Source organism: Ciconia boyciana, chromosome 4 (assembly GCF_034638445.1).
Source record: "Ciconia boyciana chromosome 4, ASM3463844v1, whole genome shotgun sequence".
In the NCBI taxonomy this organism is placed as follows: domain Eukaryota; kingdom Metazoa; phylum Chordata; class Aves; order Ciconiiformes; family Ciconiidae; genus Ciconia; species Ciconia boyciana.
The window spans coordinates 55,427,563-55,449,362 of NC_132937.1; the positions used below are offsets into that span (position 1 = coordinate 55,427,563).

Consider the following 21,800-nt stretch of genomic DNA (forward strand, 5'->3'; position numbering starts at 1 on the left):
CAGTTAATTTTATGAAGCAATGGAGATCTCTGAGCTGTCGTGACAAAGTTGTTTGGAGAAGAGTAGCATGAACAATAGGGTACAGTGACTGTCAGCCTCAAGTAGTGGATAGTACAGCAACCATCATCTTTAAATATGGAGAGCATGTCCCCAGGGACTACACATATCTGTATGAAATGCTCCATCATGACCTATAGACATGTCAGGCTGCTGAGCTCCACACACCACACTGGTCAGCCAGCTGTGTGGCTGATACTTATAGCTGTCTTCTTAAAAGCTGCATGTGCTTGCCTATTGAATTTGCAGTAAACCTTCACAAACCTCACTCTAAAGAGGCAGAAATCCTAATGCAAGACCATGAATGAACCTGGTGCCATACACACAGACTTTTTCTACCTTATAATAGGTTTGGAAAGGGACATCTGATTAGGGTAAGGGCTGTAGGGGACACTGACTGTCCATCACACAATCCAGTTTATTCCAAGCGAAACTCAATATAGTAAGTGTTATAGTACAATTGAGGTGGGGCTAGTTTTCATGAGGCTAGGAAAAGATTAACTCATTCTCACTATAGTAGCTGGGGCAAATCTATCTGCAGGAAGTAGAAATCCTAGGCATTCTTCCTCAGGCTTAAACAGCTCCTCTCTTTTTCATTTGGTTCAATACGAACTTCAGAAGCTGAGACATTTAGCTGGATCCTAAATGTGTCGTTAGCCACTCGTCTTCATTCCCACTTCAACTATGGAAAATTAAGTCAAACTTCTTTTAATCATAGAATCATATAATGATAGAATCATTTAGGTTGGAAAAGACCCTTAAGATCATTGAGTCCAACTGTAAACCTAACACTGCCAAGTCCACCACTAAGCCACGTCCCTAAGTGCCATGTCTACACATCTTTTAAATACCTCCAGGGATGGTGACTCAACCACGTTCCTGGGCAGCCTGTTCCAATGCTTGACAACTCTTTCCGTGAATAAATTTTTCCTAATATCCAATCTAAACCTCCCCTGGCACAACTTGAGGCCATTTCATCTTCTCCTATCACTTGTTACTTGGGAGAAGAGACCGATACCCACCACACCACAACCTCCTTTCAGGCAGTTGTAGAGAGCAATAAGGTCTCCCCTCAGCCTCCTTTTCTCCAGGCTAAACAACCCCAGTTCCCTCAGCTGCTCCTCATCAGACTTCTGCTCTAGACCCTTCACCAGCTTCGTTGCCCTTCTCTGGACACGCTCCAGCCCCTCAATGTCTCTCTTGTAATGAGGGGCCCAAAACTGAACACAGTATTTGAGGTGCAGCCTCACCAGTGCCGAGTACAGGGGCACAATAATTTCCCTAGTCCTGCTGGCCACACTATTCCTGATACAAGCCAGGATGCCATTGGCTTTCTTGGCCACCTGGGAACACTGCCGGCTCATACTGAGCTGGCTGTTGACCAACACCCCCAGGTCCTTTTCCGCCAGGCAGCTTTCCAGCCACTGTTCCCCAAGCCTGTAGCGTTGCATGGGGTTGTTGTGACCCAAGTGCAGGACCTGGCACTGAACTTTGTTCAACCTCATGCAATTGGCCTCAGCCCATCGACCCAGCCTGTCCAGATCCCTCTGCAGACCCTTCCTACCCTCAAGCACATCAACACTCCCGCCCAACTTGGTGTCATCTGCAAACTTACTGAGGGTGCACTCGATGCCCTCGTCCAGATCATTGATACAGATATTAAACAGAACTGGCCCCAGTACTGAGCCCTGGGGGACACTGGTTGTGACCGGCCGCCAACTGGAGTAAACTCCATTCACCACCACTCTTTGGGCCCGGCCATCCAGCCAGTTCTTTACCCACGGAAGAGTACACCCGTCCAAGCCATGAGCAGCCAGTTTCTTCAGGAGAATGCTGTGGGAAATGGTGTCAAAGGCTTTACTAAAGTCCAGGTCAACAACATCCACAGCCTTTCCCTCATCCACTAGGCAGGTCACCTGGTCATAAAAGGAGATCAGGTTAGTCAAGCAGGACCTGCCTTTCATGAACCCATGCTGATTGGGCCTGATCACCTGGTTGTCCTGTACGTGCCATGCGATGGCACTTAAGATGATCTGCTCCATAACCTTCCCTGGTACTGAGGTCAGCCTGACAGGCCTGCAGTTCCCCAGATCCTCCTTCCGGCCCTTCTTGTAGATGGGCATCACATTTGCTAACCTCCCGCCAACTGGGATCTCCCGGTTAGCCAGGACTGCTGGTAAATGATTGGAAGTGGGTTGGCAAGCACTTCTGCCAGCTCCCTCAGTACTCTTGGGTGGATCCCATCCAGCCCTATAGACTTGTGTGTGTCTAAGGGGTGTAGCAGGTCACTAACCATTTCCCCTTGGATTATGGGGGCTCCATTCTGCTCCCCATCCCTGTCTTCCAGCCCAGGGGGTTGGGTACACGGAGAACAACTGGTCTTACTATTAAAGACTGAGGCAAAGAAGGCATTAAGTACCTCGGCTTTTTTCTCATCCTTTGTCACTATGGCACTATATTCCCCCCTGCATCCAATAATGATGGGTTCTGATTTCCACTAAAAACTGAACTTGAGGTATTGAATTCTAAAAGCCAATACATGCCTACTCTGCAGAGTCCTGATTAATTCTTTACTAGTCTCAGTCATCAAAGAAAGGCATGTGTCACTCTAAATCTCAGATATATTGCACTTCATTCTTTTTCCACATTGTTCTTTGAGCAAGTTCCAGGATCAATTTTAGAGTTACATGGAGGATAGTGTCACTTACATGCATTAATTTACTCTTTTGCACATAAACCCCGTCAGTCTTTCTGCAGAGCTGGGCAAATGAACAGTATTTTTTTCCCTCTTTGATAAAAAAAAAGTTTTCTTTTTTTTTAAATTGATGTTGTGCCTGTAGTACTCCCAGAACTCCCCACCCTATCTACAGCTAATACTGCCAGGGTATGACCAAAAAAAAGGATTTTTAGAGCATTGACATTGTAATTGCAGTTCAAAGAATGGTTCATAGAAGGGTAGTGGGATGTTTATTCACCTCCCTCAAAAAAAAAAAAGAAAAAAGATATAGACAACTTGAACAAAACAAAACATAGCAAGTACAAGTTGGGAGAAATAGTTTTCCAAGAACTGCATTATCCTGTAGACATAGCACAAGCAGACGATTATGGTTTGCTCACCCTTGTCTTAATAATACCAACACAGAGTCCTTTTCAGTTACTGTAACAGTGAGACTCACTGTGAAGGTTGGCCTTATCCTTTTCATCACATTTGGATACATAAAATGTTGTTTTTATTATTAGAGTATAATGTGTCAATTGCAATAAAGATGTAAGATGTAGTGGTCCAGAAATCAAAATGTGCTCCTATAAAGAAAAGGTTTCCTCTACTTCTGATCACCAAGACTTTTTACAAAGAAAACTAGCAAGTAAGATTAGATGAGAATACCTTGTTTTTGACGTAAGAGTTTCCCACAGAGTAGGGTATTATTAAAATTTACTGATTATCTAAGGTTTCATGATAGCAAAAAGATGGTCATGAAAATACTTCCCTTTGTTACTGAACAGAGGTATTATTAATGTCAGTGCCATATAAGCATAGGAAGCTAGTGGCCTGGAAACTTGCCACCACGTGGCTAAAAAATTTCAGTTACGCAGTTCGAATGGCAGCAGCTGCTTTAAATTTAAAGGGTAGGAATTAAACAAGCCATGACTTCAGTGGGAGACAAATGAGCTCTAAGTTTGCTTCTTCTATCCTCTTTGTATTTAGCTTCTCCTCCATAGCCCCCCTGTACTGAGTGTCTGTTAGAACTGACCTTGGTACATCTCAAAAACACTCAGAAACCCATGCTGCCAAATCCAGTGGCCAATTTTTTTTAAAAAAGGGGACACTGTTCCCCTTTGGACTTAACTGTAGCCTCATCCTCACACCAGCCAGCACTTTCCAAGCCTGTATTTTCCTCTGTTGCAGTACATCCAATGTAATCATGTTTAGTACTTTCCAAACAACAAAGCAGATGTTCCCTGTAATGCAGTTTTTGAAGAATGCACACGAGGCTCAAGCCAGTGACAGTGTAATCCACCAAATGCCTGCAAAGGAATCCACATCGCCTCTGACTAACAAGTTTTCTTACTGAAGTCATTTTAGGGTATGCCAACATTAAGGATAAAATATGCAGAAAAAAGGCCAGATATTGCCTTGAGGGACCTACTAGTCAATGCACCAGAAACTACACAATGACTCTTCTTCCAGAATTGGTGGAGAAGAAGTGCACATGTGTAAAATATACCTTTTGCACTTTAAGACATTTTACCAGCAAACTGTTTCAAATTAAATCCAGATGAGTAATGGTAAAGCAATGAGGTTTTCCCTGGGTTCAGTAAAAACAGCTGGCATTGCTGTTATTAATCATGTACGTGTGCATTAAAAGGTCTTGTATGTCTGAGAAAAGCGTCCCAGTCAGGTAGTAGCAATGTACAACAGCCTCTGGGACCTTTGCCTATAGAAAAAAACCCCAGACCGCTTGTTGCCAATGCATCCCTGCATGCTACTTGTACTTGAATGCATTTATTCTGATGCCCTCATCAATAATACTTTAAAAATCAAATGCCTGATAACTAAATTCCACATTAGTGAATAACAACAGTCCTATTCTGAGTTTTATTTTATAACATGATGCTAAAACATATACACTCAACAACACTCAGTATACTACTAATTGCAAGACCACTGAGCTGTAAGACTTCTTCCAGCAAGACCAAATAAAACAAGCCTTGAAATACCATTTTGAAAAGTACAGTGCTCATATCCATCACTTTACCCTAAGACAGAGCTTGTGAAGACACTAGGTATTTCAGACCTGGAGTTTGCAAAATACATTTATTCCTTCATATTAGTAGCTCAGAGTTGTTTGTTTCAGGCAAATGTGACTGAGAAGTCAGTATATCTCTGAAGCTTGCATGGGAAGGGAATTTCTGGTGCGACTGTATGAGTATTTACTCTGTCATGAATAATTTGGTTTTTTGGAAAGTGGCAAAACATTAAAAGGCTTTTCAGGTTTCTTTGTTTTCTGGTTAGCCTTCTGATAGTATAGGATAAGAAACAGCTGAACATCACCTTATTTTAATACATACATTTGTGTTCTCTCTCTCTACCACAGGTACAGAAAATAATTACTTTCTAAGGTGCAGGGGTTACAAAGAGAATGACTGAATTAAACTTTGTACCTATTCCACATACCAGTCATCACCAGAGGTGAACTGTGAATACTGGAATGTCTTTATCTCCCACTTGCTGTGAGCCAGCTGCAAGACATGAAAGCCTAGAGCCAGAAGTTAGCTGTGTTAAGACCACTGGGTTTACATGAGATTGTTTTTTTTGGATACCTAGTTGGAGGACTTCTAATTTTTTTCATTTTGAAGCATGGAAGAACTGCTGCAGGAAAATGGAATAGAAAACTAAAGAAGAATTTCTTCAAACAGAAAAACAGAAGCCTGTTTCATAACTGCTTAGAAGGTAGAAGTCTGCCTCTGCACTGATTAGCAGAGGACAAATTCTTTGTTCAGTGTAGCTTTATCAGCAAGGCACTGACAACACCCATAACGAAACACAGGAGATATTCTAGAGGGCCCTCAAATTGCAAGACAACTTTCTCTCTCTTTGATTTATTAATGTCTACAGCTTGAAGAGTATTCTCAGTATACCTCTTCTGTTAAATTAATCTAATCTCTAATGAAAATGCGGGTTCACACATAAATCAGAACTAAGTCCATTTGAGCTCCACCAGTCTCCAAAACAGGTCCTTCCTTTCAAGAGGAAAGATAAGTCCTTCTACCACTGAGGGACAGGAAGACATGCAAGTCTCCAGGGCTAGATAGTCACTATATCAGCAGATCTGGCTGGGGCAATGTGAATGATGAGGCAATCTGGAAAACAGGCCACTCCCAATTCATTAAAAGCCCTGAAGAGTAGGACTAAGGATATAAACTTTTGTGAAGACTTGAGTGGGATGGCAGAAGAGTTGTCACAACATAGATTTGACACACGGCAGCTTTTGCTGTTTCTGAGATACATAACATCAGCTAACATCAACTTTTGTGTGGGAGCCGTGCTCTGTGTCCAGCAGAATGGCAGTCATCTCAATCTGCTAGTCACCAAGGAAAAAATTTTCCCTATCATACTATAGTCCCATCAGGAAGAAGATTTTCTAGCCAGTTGGAGAAGTATAGAAGCATTTCTTATTGTAACTGTAACTTATTTGCCCATTTGGAGATGGGATAGAGTTTGAGAAGGTTTCTGGGGTTTCTTAGTGCTTTAACCATCTCTGGTAGGAGGCAGTGCTCTTGATCACTGATTTATCAAGATTTATCTGGGAAGGACTGCCAATGCTTTCTTCCAAGAAAATTTCTGTTAGTAGACCAGAGAAATAGAAATATCACTGGGAAGTCTTTCAATTTGCTGAGCAGAAATACTAATGATGCACCTCATCTTCAGGGACTGAAATTGCACTAATGTTGGAAATACAGCATTGGATAAAGAGATACTTGTTTGAGTCCAGTCTGGAGAAAAAGAGACGATTTGGTGCAGTGTCACAGTTTCTCAAAGAACATAACACAGAGGTGACAGGATGAGAAAAAGGACGGATCTTTCTTAGTGGTTGATGTTAGAGTGGCTGGACATTCAAAAGCAAGTATCCATCACAGATCTGTGGGATGAGGGATATGGCTGACTTCAAAAAATTTTAACAGGCTGTTTTCAAATGGACCCATTAATTTCAAAGTACTGGTGCAACTTCTTGGCATTGTCCTACTAGGGGCTTTCATGGGTTGAGTATACTACTCCAATATGCGAAAGGATATGGAAATTGGTAACATCAGAAGTTATAACCATATTCACAAAGCTTAAAGAAAATAGCAGTAGAGAACTACTATTCTGTCTGATTTTTATTACTAGTGAACAAAGGATAAGAAAGGAGAAAAATGAAAAATAAGTGCCAATAGTATGTGGAAACACACTTCCATTCAGCTTCCTTCTGTAACACAGAGCCTGTTACTATTTTCTTCACATTTTCCAGCCATCTAATAATCGGTGAGCCACACAAGACTATCGAAACTGACTAATCTTTGTTTTGGAGATGTCCTTCAACAGCTTTACAGCCTACTCTTCTACTGATAAAGACAGAGATTGCCATCTTTGAGTTCATTTGCACTTCACTCCCCCAATCTCTCTCAGAAAAAATAATTAGCCTGTGTCTGCCAGTGAACCTACTGTAATGACTTGACTGCTCTTTGCTGATGCTGCAATCTCAGTGGAGGCTCTGCATGCTGAATGGACTGTGAAGTTGCGTTGTCATACTATACCTGTTGGCCAAGAGCTGTGACCTAGTTCCAGAAGGAGAGGTTAGGTAAATTGCCAAGTCTCCACGTCGAGGGTGAGTAATAGTGATGCGCACAACGACGTGCTCCAAGTAGATCACATGGTGGTTAGGATTATCTGAACAGCCAGTGGCTTTGTAAATTGAACGGACAACGCTGTCAGGTCGTATTGTTCTATAATAGAAGCATATAAAACAGCATCAGCATTTCTTGCTTGTTCTGTAAAAAAGACAACCACATCTTTTTTGCTTAGTAGTGAATGACAGTGTTGGACAATTGTTTCTGAGAAGTCAGTAGCCTATAACCCTTAGTTTTAACACTTACTTCCTAGATGAAACTATCACCACAGGGTAATTATTTTACTGCAGCTAATGGTAACTACCTGGCTTTCTGTTAAGCATGTACACATGCTAAAAGAGGACAGTGAAAAACCTGTAATAGGAATAAGCCTTTGGGACAGAGCATTTTTGTGGATTAGTGGCCAGCTGAGAATTGTTGAGATTGTCATGGGATCACAGCTGGTTGTTAAGCCCCAGGAAATGCCTGGCATAGCCATAGTCCTTGCTTACGTAACAGCAAGTATTACATGTTAACTGTACCAAACGGCATCTGACTCAGCTGCTTTAAATTGGCACGACATCCTTGCAGACTATACCAGTTATGGATTGAGCCTGTCAAGCATATTTATCAAACAATAATCTTAATGCTTTGGAAGTATGCCTTATGACTCATGCTGTCTCTGTATCCACAGAGTGCACATACAGAATTTTGCTCTTAAGCCTGGCTCTATAGAGACCCTATCCTAGCAAGCAGAAAGCAGTTTAGTCTTAATCTCTCAGCTAGAGACTCTCCTGAGACTCTTCGAGAGATATAATATCATGCAGTATTTTAATGAAAAGAGTATTTGCTTGTTAGATCCTGGACTGGTAAGTCTGTACGTATCTTACACAGGTGACTGCAGACTCAACCAAACATTATTCTTCTTCGGTGCATCATCTATACCAGAACCAATCGTTATCCAGCCTGGCTTGTTTTACACATTTAAATTCTGGGGCATTCTTTAAGCTAGGGCCTTTTTCCAAGCACTACAGGGAACAACTTTTACAGGCAAATGACCTGACATCTGTGAAGGTGACAGAGATCTCCAGTATAGCTTTCAAAATGACACATTATACACAATGCAAGGGAGGGGTAAATTATACCCAATTTCTTTCCATAAGTTTATGCCAGCAAGAGTTTTGGCAGTGGGTATTACTTGATTTGCCGATCTGTGTTCTCCACACACACGTGCTGTGGAGGGACCGTTGTCCACTTTTCTGCTTCTATCACCATCGCTTCAGCATCCATCAGTCCAAATCCATAGAGGTGGCTCACTGCAAGGTACAAGCAGAATGGTTGCAATTATAGCATAAAACCTTGCTTTTCATCATAGACTAATTCCGTATCCTAACCAGAACTGCTTCTTTTCTACTTCTTCCTTGCTTTCGCACAAAGCTCAAAAATCTCTGTGCCAGAAACAATAATGACTATATCTAATTTGTTCACTGAATCTGTTCACTGCTTTATTACAAAAGCAGCAAGTGACCATCATGAATAACACTGCCTTATCATGAGGAGTGTGGACCAGAACTGCAGAACACCAGGGATTCCAATTGTCTCCCACAGCCCTTTGTCCATGTGCCTTAATTCAGCCCAGTCCTCTTATATGACGTAACGTTAAAAGGTGTAAAGAACCAGAGGAAGGTTATTACTGTTACTCAAACACCAAACACATGCATGTACATAAATATTGAAGGTAACTGAGACAATAAATTTAAGAAGGAACAGACTGTCTTTTGTAACTGCTGTAGACTCTTAACTTCCCTGAGTGTAAGCAGCACATGGATGCTCTCCTATTCCTGTATGCAGCACAGTTGCTGCTGGCCAGCCAACTAGCTAGATCCAACATCTCCCTAAAGCTGTCTGCATGATGAGGGTGAAAAGCAATCCTATTTGCAGTCCAGGGCCCTAAAGATAATCTGGTTCTCATGCAGAATCTGTGTCAGAAAGGCTCCTTCCTCTGCCTCCTTTGTAGATGTGCAGATGAAGGACAGATCTGCAGATGAAGTTACTGCTGGAGAGAGCTGTTAACATTGCTGTCGACCTGTGATATTACCTACTGTATGCATCGCACACACAGTGGTACTAAGCATCCATGCCTGGAGGTTAGCACTCTGTTAATACTCATTCCTGGATGTTACATCCTCACCTCTATCTGCCTTTCATGCCATGGAGAGCCAACAACAGTCCCCTTGCAAGAAACTCAATGCCTAGTGATTTAACTTTAATGCCTGAATGCCTTCTACTCAAAGAAGCGGAAGATTTTAAAGCACCATCATTCTTAGGATACAAAAGAATTGAACTTTCAAATGCCCAACACCTAGACAAGGTGAAGTATTTCCAACAGACTTGTGCCAGTTCTGTATCTCACTTTCTTGTAATTTTAAGAGTACTTAACTTGGTGTAAGTATTTCAAGAGTTCCAGCAGTTCACAAAGGCTAAAAGTTTCACTTATTGAATGAGCTGTGTGTTTTTGGTTGTTGTTCTAACCAAACCAGAAGCCTGCAAATGGATTTTTATGAATTAGAAAGACCTGCTAGCCATGTCGTTTTATTGTGACAAATCGGTGCTCTTGGTAAAGTTCTGACAGGAGAAGTTGAAAGAAAAGAGCTTCCAGAGGGAGGAGTTTAAATCACAAACATTAATAAATCAGTTTTACTTGCTACCACAGACAGTGCTACCAGAAACCCCTCAGAAAAACATAAGTGCTATTTTAATCAGTAATGCAACAAGGCACGGTGTCTTTCCAACTGCACTTTGCAGAGGGTTTGTGAAAGCAGCCTCCATTCATTGCCAAACTAGAATTCAAAGGACTCCATCCAAAAAAACCCCAACTTTGTCAAACAAATAAGAGTTCAAAGCATAAAAATAATCAGTGCTTAAGGATCCCATCTTCCAAATATGACAGTATCTAATACTGTCTGAAACTCCCAATTGAAGATGGTTCCTCAATGGAAAACACTGCAAGGCGTAACGACTGTGTAATGAACTGGTTTTCTTCTCATCTCCTTCCCCTTCAGCCCCAAACTGGAGTGCACGCAGCATGGAAATGTTCATTTGGAGAGAACTAAACACAGCTCTTCTGCCAAATGACACAGGTACCGTTTTCAGAAATGAAACACAACGACTAAAATATATGAAAATAATTAAATTCAGCCCTCCTTCAGACTTCTGAATTCTCTTGAATGTATTCCACAAAAAAATGGACAGGGAAAGAGATGTCCTATTTTTACACGTGGGTGGAGGCAGCCAGACAAAGGGCAAGGAAAGCTTAGATGGAAAAACTGTTTGACCTGTGAAAATGGTTCCTGTGATGGAAATCTGCTTGGTCATAAATGTCATCTTGCAAAAACTGCATCTGCTGATGAGAGCACATTTACCTGTGAAGTCATTTGTCTGTTTTTACACTGCAGGCATTCCTCTGATATTTAAAATTTTAATGAATAATCATTCTGCCTGCTCTGAAGAACAGTGGGAGGAACATGTTAACTCACATGGTCTGTAACTGTACACAGTTACTCTGTATAGTACTACATTTAAACAGTGAGGGGTTAAATTTTAATGAATGGAAAAATCTTTTGAGCTAACCCATGGAAAATGCATTTTTAATTCCTGAACAGGTAGCAACCTGCATTGGGTTAGCACTCAGGATGCCCATCAATAAGATGCTGTGTATTCAACCCAACTACTGAGCTCAAACAAGAGCCAAATTTCTCCTCAACTCACCTTTTCTCACTCAGAAATAAGGACAGAAGAGCACCTAACATCGCCACCACCAGGTAGTGACCTTCTGATGGAAACTTAAAGTGGCTTTTAAGCCACCTCATCCTAGAAATTTTTTGCCCTAATATGCGCATTAAAAATATAAATATAATCTAGAGAGTGAAATTTCTATCTTTCCTACCCTAAAAATTACTTGGAAGACAGAATTTCATTTTTCATCCAGGAGAAAAAATTACCACCCATGGTTATGTGGTTGTGTTAATTGTCCATGATTCAACGCTTAAACTCTCTTGCATGAGAGCAGAGGTGGGAGTGAGAAGTTCTGCACCTGCTGGTTTTTTTTCCACAGCTGAAACAGAAGTACATTTTTTCCTTGAAAAGCCTTCCCATTGAAATAAAAACTTCCTGACAGTCAGGGGTGCTCCTAAATCCTTCCATGTGGGAAGCTTCCAGGCAGCCGACATTGGGCTGTCTGCAACGTTTGCACTTCAAAGCCCTTGACTGAGTGGGTTGGTTAGCAGCTGCAGGTACCAGCAGAGGTCCATAATTTTCAAAGACTAAATAACAGCAATTTAGGAAAGAATCACAGAGTTAACAAAAGTAGTTGAACCCCTGTGTCTTAGAGAAGAAAGCAGATTTTGTTTCCTACTGCCTTCAAATTGTGCCCCTTTACCCGTGTATATGCTGGTACCGCTGTGAACTCTACGCCAGGGTGCCTCTCTCAGAGGTTAAAAATTACCTCAATGGTCCACATGGGGCCATAAATGTCTTCTGGGAAACATCTGGAACTGCCACTGATTTGTATGCAAATAGTACTGAGCTCACTTCTGCTAACCCAGATATAAAAGCAATATTTGAAAGGTACTGATGATTGCAGAGTCAGATAAGCTGACTGCAAGTGCAAAATACCCCAGGACCTTGCACATACCCACTTATGTGCTCTACTTTATCACTGCTGTGAATTGCTACTGGGCTCAGTTGTTGCTAGGATTCACTGAGCATGTCAGAGGGGGTATAGGGCCATTTTGTAAGAAGATACTTGCTTTTCAGAGACAGAATAGGGATGTGAGGTTGGTGCAATGTAAACTAGTGACTAAGGAGCAGACTGTTGCTCTTGTTGAGCTGAAGGGCTGAAAACTATTATCTCCTTGTGATCAAGATGTCCATGGGCAGAACTGTCCTTGAATCTTCTCTCTACCCATGCAGCAATGCAAACTAATCCACTCCTATTTCTGCAAAATCACAGGCATACACAGAGCTTTACAGATGCATGACAAGTTTCAGAGAAAAACTTGCCTCCTGCAACACAAAGTAAATATTGAATTTTAGCTGATCTCTTTACTCTTCTTATCATTAAAGAAAATAACATTTCTTGGGGCTAAAGTCCATTTATTTATCCCTGGAGCAATTCCTCTATTAGTGCACCATGAAATCAAGGCCTGCTCAGCTGCCGGATAGACTTCCCCAGCTTTTTCATAATCCTTTTGTTTTTGTCTGAAACTGCTATTGAAAATTCAATAACTTTCTCATTTATATACAAAGAGTATGTAAAGCTACACACAAATCTAAAGGCAGCATGTATAGCTCACTTGACTTGACTAAGAGAAATATGAATGGCTGGTGTTGATAAATCATAACACAGAATCATGAAGACTCCAGGAAAACTGGGCCCAGACACTGAAAACACAGCATTTCCAGTGACTAAGTGCAGCTAAACTTGATTTGTTAGGCTGCAGTTTCATTGCCTGTCATCAAGATGTCTCATCAGTAGCTTAGATGCTAAGCCTCCCTTGCTAGTTTGCTCATCTGACAAAAAACATTGCAGAATATTCTCTCCCTACTATTTTTGGCCTTTAATTTTCTATACTGTGAAAGCATCGTTGGAAATATAAATATTTTGTATATACATATCAAATGCTAAATCAGGAGAGAAATGGTAATAACTTCAGTTTGTCAAATAAGCAATATGCAGCTTTCCTAAACTATCATATCAGCTGTTTGATATGTAAATTATTATGACTTGTTCATTTACGCTACTTTAGGATCTTGATCCAGTCTCATCCAAAATGAGACTGACAAAATAGGACTCTCAAATGCCCCTTATACTGTAGTTTTCTTAAATGTTGCTTAGCAAAACTAGAAGATGTGAGACTCTTGAGTTACTCTCATCCTATAAATACTTCAAACTGACCCACACCAATATTTCTTTTACATTTGACATTTTATTTGCAAATATAAAGCTCTAATTCTATATTACTTTAAGTTTCTGTTGTTTGCTTACTATATCAAAATGCTTCAACCAGGAAAGACAATTGTCTAAAGAAAATTAAGGGACAAAAAAGGAGAAATGCTATGATGACACATGGCTTAAACTATTTTAATTTTGTTTTGTCATGTCCTAACTAAAAGAACATTGATCTTGAATAAGAATTCATCTTGTTTCAGCCATATTCCCATTTTGCATCAACCTATGACCAGTAATCTGTGATAACTGGATGTGATTTCTGAAACACATAACTGTTTTACAAGCAAATAACACAACCATGCAAGAACATTCTTTTTTATTCTTGCTTGTAAAACCAACTTCCTCATGCTTTTTAGATTAAGCACATTATTTGTATTTTTATATTTTACATAGAACCAACCCCTCAGCTTTTCCACTTAAAGACAAAGCAAACAGCCAACTCAGTCCTCCCTCCCCACAGCATTCTCTTAAATCCAGGTATCTTTAAAGACTCAGCAGGGATGGTAGAACACTGAGTTCTTACTCTTACCATCACACCAGAGAAGGATTTGAAGGACAGAAAGTTGCCCAGTAGAGTTGTCTTAAAAGTGGAAGCTACAAAGATGCACAATGAGAAACTGAAGGGCCTCTATATCATAGAAGCACAGAATGGTTTAGGTTGGAAGGGACCTTTAAAGATCATCTAGTCCGACCTCCATGCCATGGGCAGGGACATCTTACTAGATCAGGTTGCTCAAAGCCCTGTCCAACCTGACCTTGAACACTTCCAAGGATGGGGCATCCACAACTTCTCTGCACAACCTGTTCCAGTGTCTCACCGCCCTCATCATAAAAAATGTATTCATTATGTCCATTCTAAACATACCCTCTTGCTATTTAAAGCTATTGTCCCTTGTCTTGTCACTACAAGCCTTGGTAAAAAGCCTCTCTCCATCTTTCGTATAAGCCCCCTTTATATATTGAAAGGTCGCAATAAGGTCTCTCCGGAGCCTTCTCTTCTCCAGGGTGAACAACCCCAACTCTCAGCCTTTCTTCATAGGAGAGGTGTTCCAGCCATTGTCTGACCATTTTCGTGGTCAGAAAGGTGCTAACAGAATACTTAAAAAAAAAGCTTTTATTCAGCTTCCAGTTGTGTTTATGTCAATTTCTGATTTTTGTATTAGTACAAATAATTTCTTCAATAGTATACTAACTGTGGATTTACCTGATAATAGATTTGAGAAAAAAGCTCAGCCGTCTGGATTTTACATTTTTTCTGTCTGCCAAAAAGCTCCTATTCATTGATAAAATAAAATACAGATTGCTGAACCTCCAGTAGCCAGTGTACCTTTGTGAATAGTTTCTGTATGCAGCTCTGACACTGCATTACCTACTATGAGACTTTGCAGCCACTTAAAAAATAGCCCTAATACACACCATCTTAAAACATTAAGGAATTAAATCCAAGATCACATCTGCATTCACATCCTGGCAGTATTTGTCTACTTCAGGAATTTAAAGCACACATGGTTATTAAGCATAGACATCGGTTGACAAAAAGGACTAAGAGTGAAATACACTTTTGAGGCATCAGACTCTACTAGTAGCGACAGCAAGTACCACCCAAATAGTTCCCCCTCTCACGAGTGTTAGCAGCCGCCGGCCAGAGGTCATTGGTCTTGGGATTCAGCCACCCCACGGCCCACCGTCAGCAGTGAGCACCCATGTGTACCCAGCACGGCCATGCCAAGTTCTCCCCTCCCCACAGCAGGACCTGAATCAGTTCCTGGTTTACTTCTCAGAGCTTGTTTAGGTATGAGTAAACCAGGTTAATGCAGTCCTCAGAGCACATGGTATCTACTGTGTCCTGCATGTGGGGACATTTTCCCCAGAGTCAGAGAAAATACCAGTGAGCCTTGCTGAAAACCTCAGCAGAGTGACCAGGGAGACTGGTTTACTTCTCTGCCTCTGAAGGAGCAGGGTTGCGATAGAAACAGAAGACCTGACTACTGCTGGCTGGTGATTGCTAAGACAGACAAGCTGCTGCTTCTCTGCAGCAGCATTTGGCTGTAAATCATAAAGCCTCTACTGAGGACATTCATTTATATTGCTTGAAATGAGCCAGCTTATGGAATAAATCTGAGGATTATGTGCATTTAGAATGGAGAAAAAAGTCTGCCGAAATAAAGTTGGCTAAGGAGCATCTACAGTAGTAGAAGCTATAATTTTTTAACTAGTGATAGTTTTTTTATGTTGGATTTTTCTTCCCAAAAAGCACAAAGATCCATTGAAAAACACAGCAGCTTGCACATTTTCTTTAAACAAAAAAAGCCATTTTGTGACTGCGCCATGGAACACCTTTTAAGAAAATGTACTCATTTTCTCTATTAGGAACAAATTTGCCCTCAGAGGCACATTTAGGATTCTCCGATGACTCAAAAGCAGCCAAATGTCATTTCACCATATCAAACAATAAAAACACCTTTTGGTGAGAGCCTCTATGCTAGGCTTCATTTCAGAACAGATGATAACAGATGAGTCAAAGGCACTGTAAGCGGAAATGCTGACAGATCGTTAGCAGGGGACACAGTGACAGCATTTCTGTGCTGTCAGGTGTATCAGACACATGGTGCAGAACATCCTTCTTGTTCTGTCTCGCACAGTGGCTGTGTCTGTTCAGAAGTGTTGGTGCTCCAGGGGGATATATTACCCTCAAACTAATTCCTGAGTGAGCATAGGGCTGCAGCAGATTTCGTCAGAGGAAGGATATACACAAATATGCAGAAAGTCATAACAAAGTGTTTTGCGACTTATTCAATAATAATGATGGTGATTTTTAGAACTAAAACTATACCAACCTCACCCCAAAGCAGAGAAACTATTAATTAAGTGGGCTTCACACTACCGCTGTAGAACTATGTAGTAGATTCTGATCAGTAACCTGAAGCAAAAGGAAGTTAAACAATAGCTGGATGAGTAATGCTGATAGACCTTGTGGATGAAATTCTGCATCCCCTGACTTAAAAGTGACCCCCCATTAGCTGATTTTTCTGGAGGGAAAAAGTGATACAACTATAAACAGCTTCAGGCATCTAACTGATCTGACTTGTCCTATGGAGGCCCTTATCTTTCCCTATTATTACTAGATGTTCTACATCCTGCCAGGATGCTCTAAGCGCTTAAAATACTGTATAGTAGATGGTGAGATCTGCTTCCTAACTTGCCTGAATCCTAGTTCCACTAAAGTGGACACACTCTGACAAAAAACAACTGCCAGTTTTGTAATTACTGAAATGCACTATAGCAATGCAACAGCAATGAAGAGCTTTGGTGTTCTCAAAGGCAGGTGCCTGCTGTTTTTTAAAAAAGACAGAACTACCCCGTGCACAAGATGTTCACCATTGCCATGGATGTATACAAGTATGGCTAGATATTTGCCCAGAATATTCTTACAAGTGTACTGCTTTCACAATTATTATATAAAGAGGTCATGCAATTGCATATAACTTTTAAGAACTTTTCTTTTAAAATGTAGTCTTCATTGTCTATAATTGAAACATTCTGCTTTGGAGAATTGTATCAGTTTATAATTCACTTTTTAAATTCATTGATCCTGGCTCTTCTTTCTTAATACTGCAAAATGGAAATCTACATTTCACATTAAGGTTTAGCAGACTCTTAGGTTATGAGTCCATAGCAGAAGACTTCTATCCCTTCCCTTCCTTCCTGCCCCCCAATCCTTTGCAGAGTTTTGCTAAAGGTCTGAGTTGAGCTTGTTAAAAGAAAATAATGTCAAAGGTTATCATTCCCACAGTGTGCTTCCTGTTAGTGCTGTCAGTCCACTTGGCAATGTTTGGAATACTAGGAAGTGCAGAGCATAGTAATTGTGCATAGCTTTATATCTAGGACAGAAGGACATCAAGTCTGTTAGTTGTTGAGCAGAGGCACTATCTTTTCAAATTCTTTGTCTGCTATGCTGATCGTGGTTTGGTGACGATTCTGAGTGCTGTTATTATAGAAATTTAAAGCCTAATTTTGCCTTTTGCCTGCTGTTACTCCTGCTCTAGAGCTACTTAATTTACATTTTAAAACAGGTGTAAGTTTGACTCACAATATACGACACCAGGAAAGCAACCAACTGTAACACAAAATGTCAATCTACTTTTCTTTATATATCCCAGCACAGGCCTGAAGTTTCTGCTTAGACTCCATTTTACATTCACAGCTCCATTCCTTGCTTTTCAGAGCCAGCAGGGAACAGAGTGCTGTAGAGCCAACGAGTAATGAGAAGCTTTGATAATGAAGAGTTTGAGGCTGGGAGAAGTAATGACACCTCCCTGGCTTCTCTCAGAGATTCCCTCTCCTCCTTTGTACATCTCCATCTCAGGAACCATACAGATATATTCCTGATCTTACATGTGTTTCAACTGGAAGCAACTTTGTGTGGATCTCAATTTGTGCTGGGGGGAAAAAAAATCCAATAACCATGATCTAAGCTGCAGAATTCAATATATTTTCCAGCTACCTTCCCCAAATCCCGAAGAGATTTTTTGTGTCTCACTTAAGGCTAGCAGAGTTCAGATACCTGGCAATTTATTTGGGCTTAAAATATGAAACACTGAAAAATTCTCAATGCAATTTTACTATTACATTTAAGAAAACTTCATTTACAGCTGTGAGCTGAATTTTTGCATGTGGGAAGGAAACAAGAGCCATCTAGAAAGGTTGCAGTGATCATACAATAACAAGAGAATCACTTCCAACTTGCTGCTAAAAAAGGCATGTTTTTATTCCACATTTTCTCAACTATCTTAATTTCCAAATCCCACCCCTGATATTTTCTTTAACTACAGCAATGCTTTTTGTACGAAACAATGATAAAGGTTATGGTATTGACCCTGTGATTCCTATGATATTTGAACATGGTTTGAGACTCCTGAGGACACAGATCTTTTCCTCTCATGCATGTTCTGTCAGTGCTGTGGGAGACACTTCCAGTCACAGTTAGACTAGCTATTAATTGTAGCTGGTTTGCTTCTTTCCTTTCCTGGTGCTAAACTAAATGCTGCTCTGACTTCAAACAACTTCCAATTAGGAGATACAAGGCAAAAAGTGTTCAGATTAATCTAATCAGTTCAGCTAATATAAGACTAATGCCTACCTATGTGAGTGAATGTCAACATCTCTCTCAGACTTTACATCCACCAATCTGTTGAAGACTTGGTCACGTATGTATGGCTAGATTATCTTTTCCAAAACTACATTTGCTTTTCCAGAACTCTTGCTGTCAGCTGCCTACTTAGAATCACAGAACGATTTAGGTTGGAAAAGACCCTTAAGATCATTGAGTCCAGCCATAAACCTAACTCTGCTAAGTCCACCACTAAACCATGCCCCTAAGCACCACATCTACAAGTCCCTTAAACACCTCCAGGGACGGTGACTCCACCACCTCTCTGGCCAGCCTGTTCCAATGCTTGACAACCCTTTCCATGAAGAAATTTTTCCTAATATCCAATCTAAACCTCCCCTGGCACAACTTGAGGCCATTTCATCTTCTCCTATCACTTGTTACCTGGGAGGAGAGACCGACCACCACGTTTCTACAACCTCCTTTCAGGTAGCTGTAGAGAGCAATAAGGTCTCCCCTCAGCCTCCTTTTCTCCAGGCTAAACAACCCCAGTTCCCTCAGCCGCTCCTCATCAGACTTGTGCTCCAGACCCTTCACCAGCTTCGTTGCCCTTCTCTGGACACACTCCAGCACCTCAATGTCTCTCTTGTAGTGAGGAGGCCAAAACCAAACACAATATTCGAGGTGTGGTCTCATCAGTGCCGAGTACAAAGGCACAATCATTTCCCTAGTCCTGCTGGCCACACTATTCCTGATACAAGCCAGGATGCCATTGGCTTTCTTGGCCACCTGGGCACACTGCTGGCTCATATTCAGCCGGCTGTCAGCCAACACCCCCAGGTCCTTTTCCGCCAGGCAGGTTTCCAGCCACTCTTTCCCAAGACTATAGCATTGCATGGGGTTGTTGTGACCCAAGTGCAGGACCTTGCACTTGGCCTTGTTAAATCTCATGCAATTGGCCTCGGCCCATCGATCCAGACTGTCCAGGTCCCTCTGCAGAGCCTTCCTACCCTCAAGCCTTTCTACCATCAACACTCCCACCCAGCTTGGCGTTGTCTGCAAACTTGCTGAGGGTGCACTTGATCCCCTTGGCCAGATCATTGATACAGATATTAAACAGAACTGGCCCCAGTACTGAGCCCTGGGGAACACCACTTGTGACCGGCTGCCAACTGGATTTAACTCCATTCGCCACAACTCTTTGACGCTTTGGGCCTGGCCATCCAGCCAGTTCTTTACCCAGCGAAGTGTACACCTGTCCAAGCCATGAGCAGCCAGTTTCTCCAGGAGAATGCTGTGGGAAATGGTGTCAAAGGCTTTACTAAAGTCCAGGTCAACAACATCCACAGCCTTTCCCTCATCCACTAGGCAGGTCACCTGGTCATAAAAGGAGATCAGGTTAGTCAAGCAGGACCTGCCTTTCATGAACCCATGCTGATTGGGCCTGATCACCTGGTTGTCCTGTACGTGCCATGCGATGGCACTTAAGATGATCTGCTCCATAACCTTCCCTGGTACTGAGGTCAGCCTGACAGGCCTGCAGTTCCCCAGATCCTCCTTCCGGCCCTTCTTGTAGATGGGCATCACATTTGCTAACCTCCCGCCAACTGGGATCTCCCGGTTAGCCAGGACTGCTGGTAAATGATTGGAAGTGGGTTGGCAAGCACTTCTGCCAGCTCCCTCAGTACTCTTGGGTGGATCCCATCCAGCCCCATAGACTTGTGTGTGTCTAAGGGGTGTAGCAGGTCACTAACCATTTCCCCTTGGATTATGGGGGCTCCATTCTGCTCCCCATCCCTGTCTTCCAGCCCAGGGGGCTGGGTACACGGAGAACAACTGGTCTTACTATTAAAGACTGAGGCAAAGAAGGCATTAAGTACCTCGGCCTTTTTCTCATCCTTCGTCAATATTTTTCCCCCACATCCAATAAAGGATGGAGATTCTCCTTAGCCCTCCTTTTGTTGCTAATGTATATATAGAAACATTTTTTATCGTCTTTTATTGCAGTAGCCAAAGTTAGTTCTAGCTGGGCTTTGGCCTTTCTAATTTTCTCCATGCATAACCTCACGACATCCTTGTAGCCCTCCAGAGTTGCCTGCCCCTTCTTCCAAAGGTCATAAACTCTCTTTTTTTTCCCCAAGTTCCAGCCAAAGCTCTCTGTTCAACCAGGCTGGCCTTCTTGCCCACATGCTTGTCTTTCGGCACATGGGGATGGCCTGTTCCTGTGCCTTTAAGATTTCCTTCTTGAAGAATGTCCAGCCTTCCTGGACTCCTTTGCCCTTTAGGGCTGCCTCCCAAGGGACTCTGTCAACCAGGCTCCTAAACAGGCCAAAGACTGCCCTCTGGAAGTCCAAGGTGGCAGTTCTGCTAATGCCCCTCCTTACTTCTACAAAAACTGAAAACTCTTATCATTTCATGATCACTGTGCCCAAGACGGCCTCCAACCACCACATCACCCACAAGTCCTTCTCTGTTTGCAAACAGCAGGTCCAGCAGGGTGCCTTCCCTAGTTGTCTCACTCACCAGCTGTGTCAGGAAGTTATCTTCCACACACTCCAGGAACCTCCTAGACTGTTTCCTCTCTGCTGTATTGTATTTCCAGCACAGATCTGGTAAGTTGAAGTCCACCGTGAGAACAAGGGCTAACGATTGTGAGACTTTTCCCAGCTGCTTGTAGAATATTTTACCTATCTCTTCATCCTGGTTGGGTTGTCTATAACAGACTCCCACCATGATATCTGCCTTGTTGGCCTTTCCCCTGTTTCTTACCCATAAACCCTTGACTCTTTCATCACTATTGTCCAACTCTAGATAGTCAAAACACTCGCTAACACACAGGGCTACCTCACTGTATCTCCTTCCTTGCCTATCCCTTCTGAAGAGTTTATAGCCATCCATTGCAGCAGTCCAGTTGTGTTGAGTCATCCCACCATGTTTCCATGATTGCAGTTACATCATCGTTTTCCAGCTGCACAATGGCTTCCAACTCCCCATTTGTGTCCCATGCTGTGTGCATTGGTGTAGGTGCTCTTCATTTGGGCTATTGATCCTGCCACCTTGTTTGTGGAGAAGCCCTAATTCCTATGTGACTGTTCTCAGGCGCTTCTGTGGTTTCTAACACATTAATAACCCTTGCGTCTTTGCTGCTGTGTGGATCTCCATTCCCTGCCTCCACTGAGATGGCTAGGGTGCTGTGCACATTAGTACACGGACATTTCAAATGTGCTCTAGTGTACTCATGGAGCAGACCAGAGG

General features: G+C 42.0%; 1 protein-coding gene across 2 annotated transcripts in view; it reads right to left on the reverse strand.

The window, feature by feature from the left end:
* Positions 1-21,800, reverse strand: part of LOC140650655 (proprotein convertase subtilisin/kexin type 5-like) — a 259,934-nt gene that overhangs the window by 84,036 nt on the left and 154,098 nt on the right. For both annotated transcript variants that reach the window (XM_072859286.1, XM_072859285.1), the window contains exons 11-12: positions 8,624-8,741; positions 7,354-7,542 (exon numbers count right to left, since the gene is read on the reverse strand). In XM_072859286.1, coding sequence (XP_072715387.1) covers positions 7,354-7,542; positions 8,624-8,741 — 307 coding nt within the window. The remainder of the gene's footprint in view (positions 1-7,353; positions 7,543-8,623; positions 8,742-21,800) is intronic.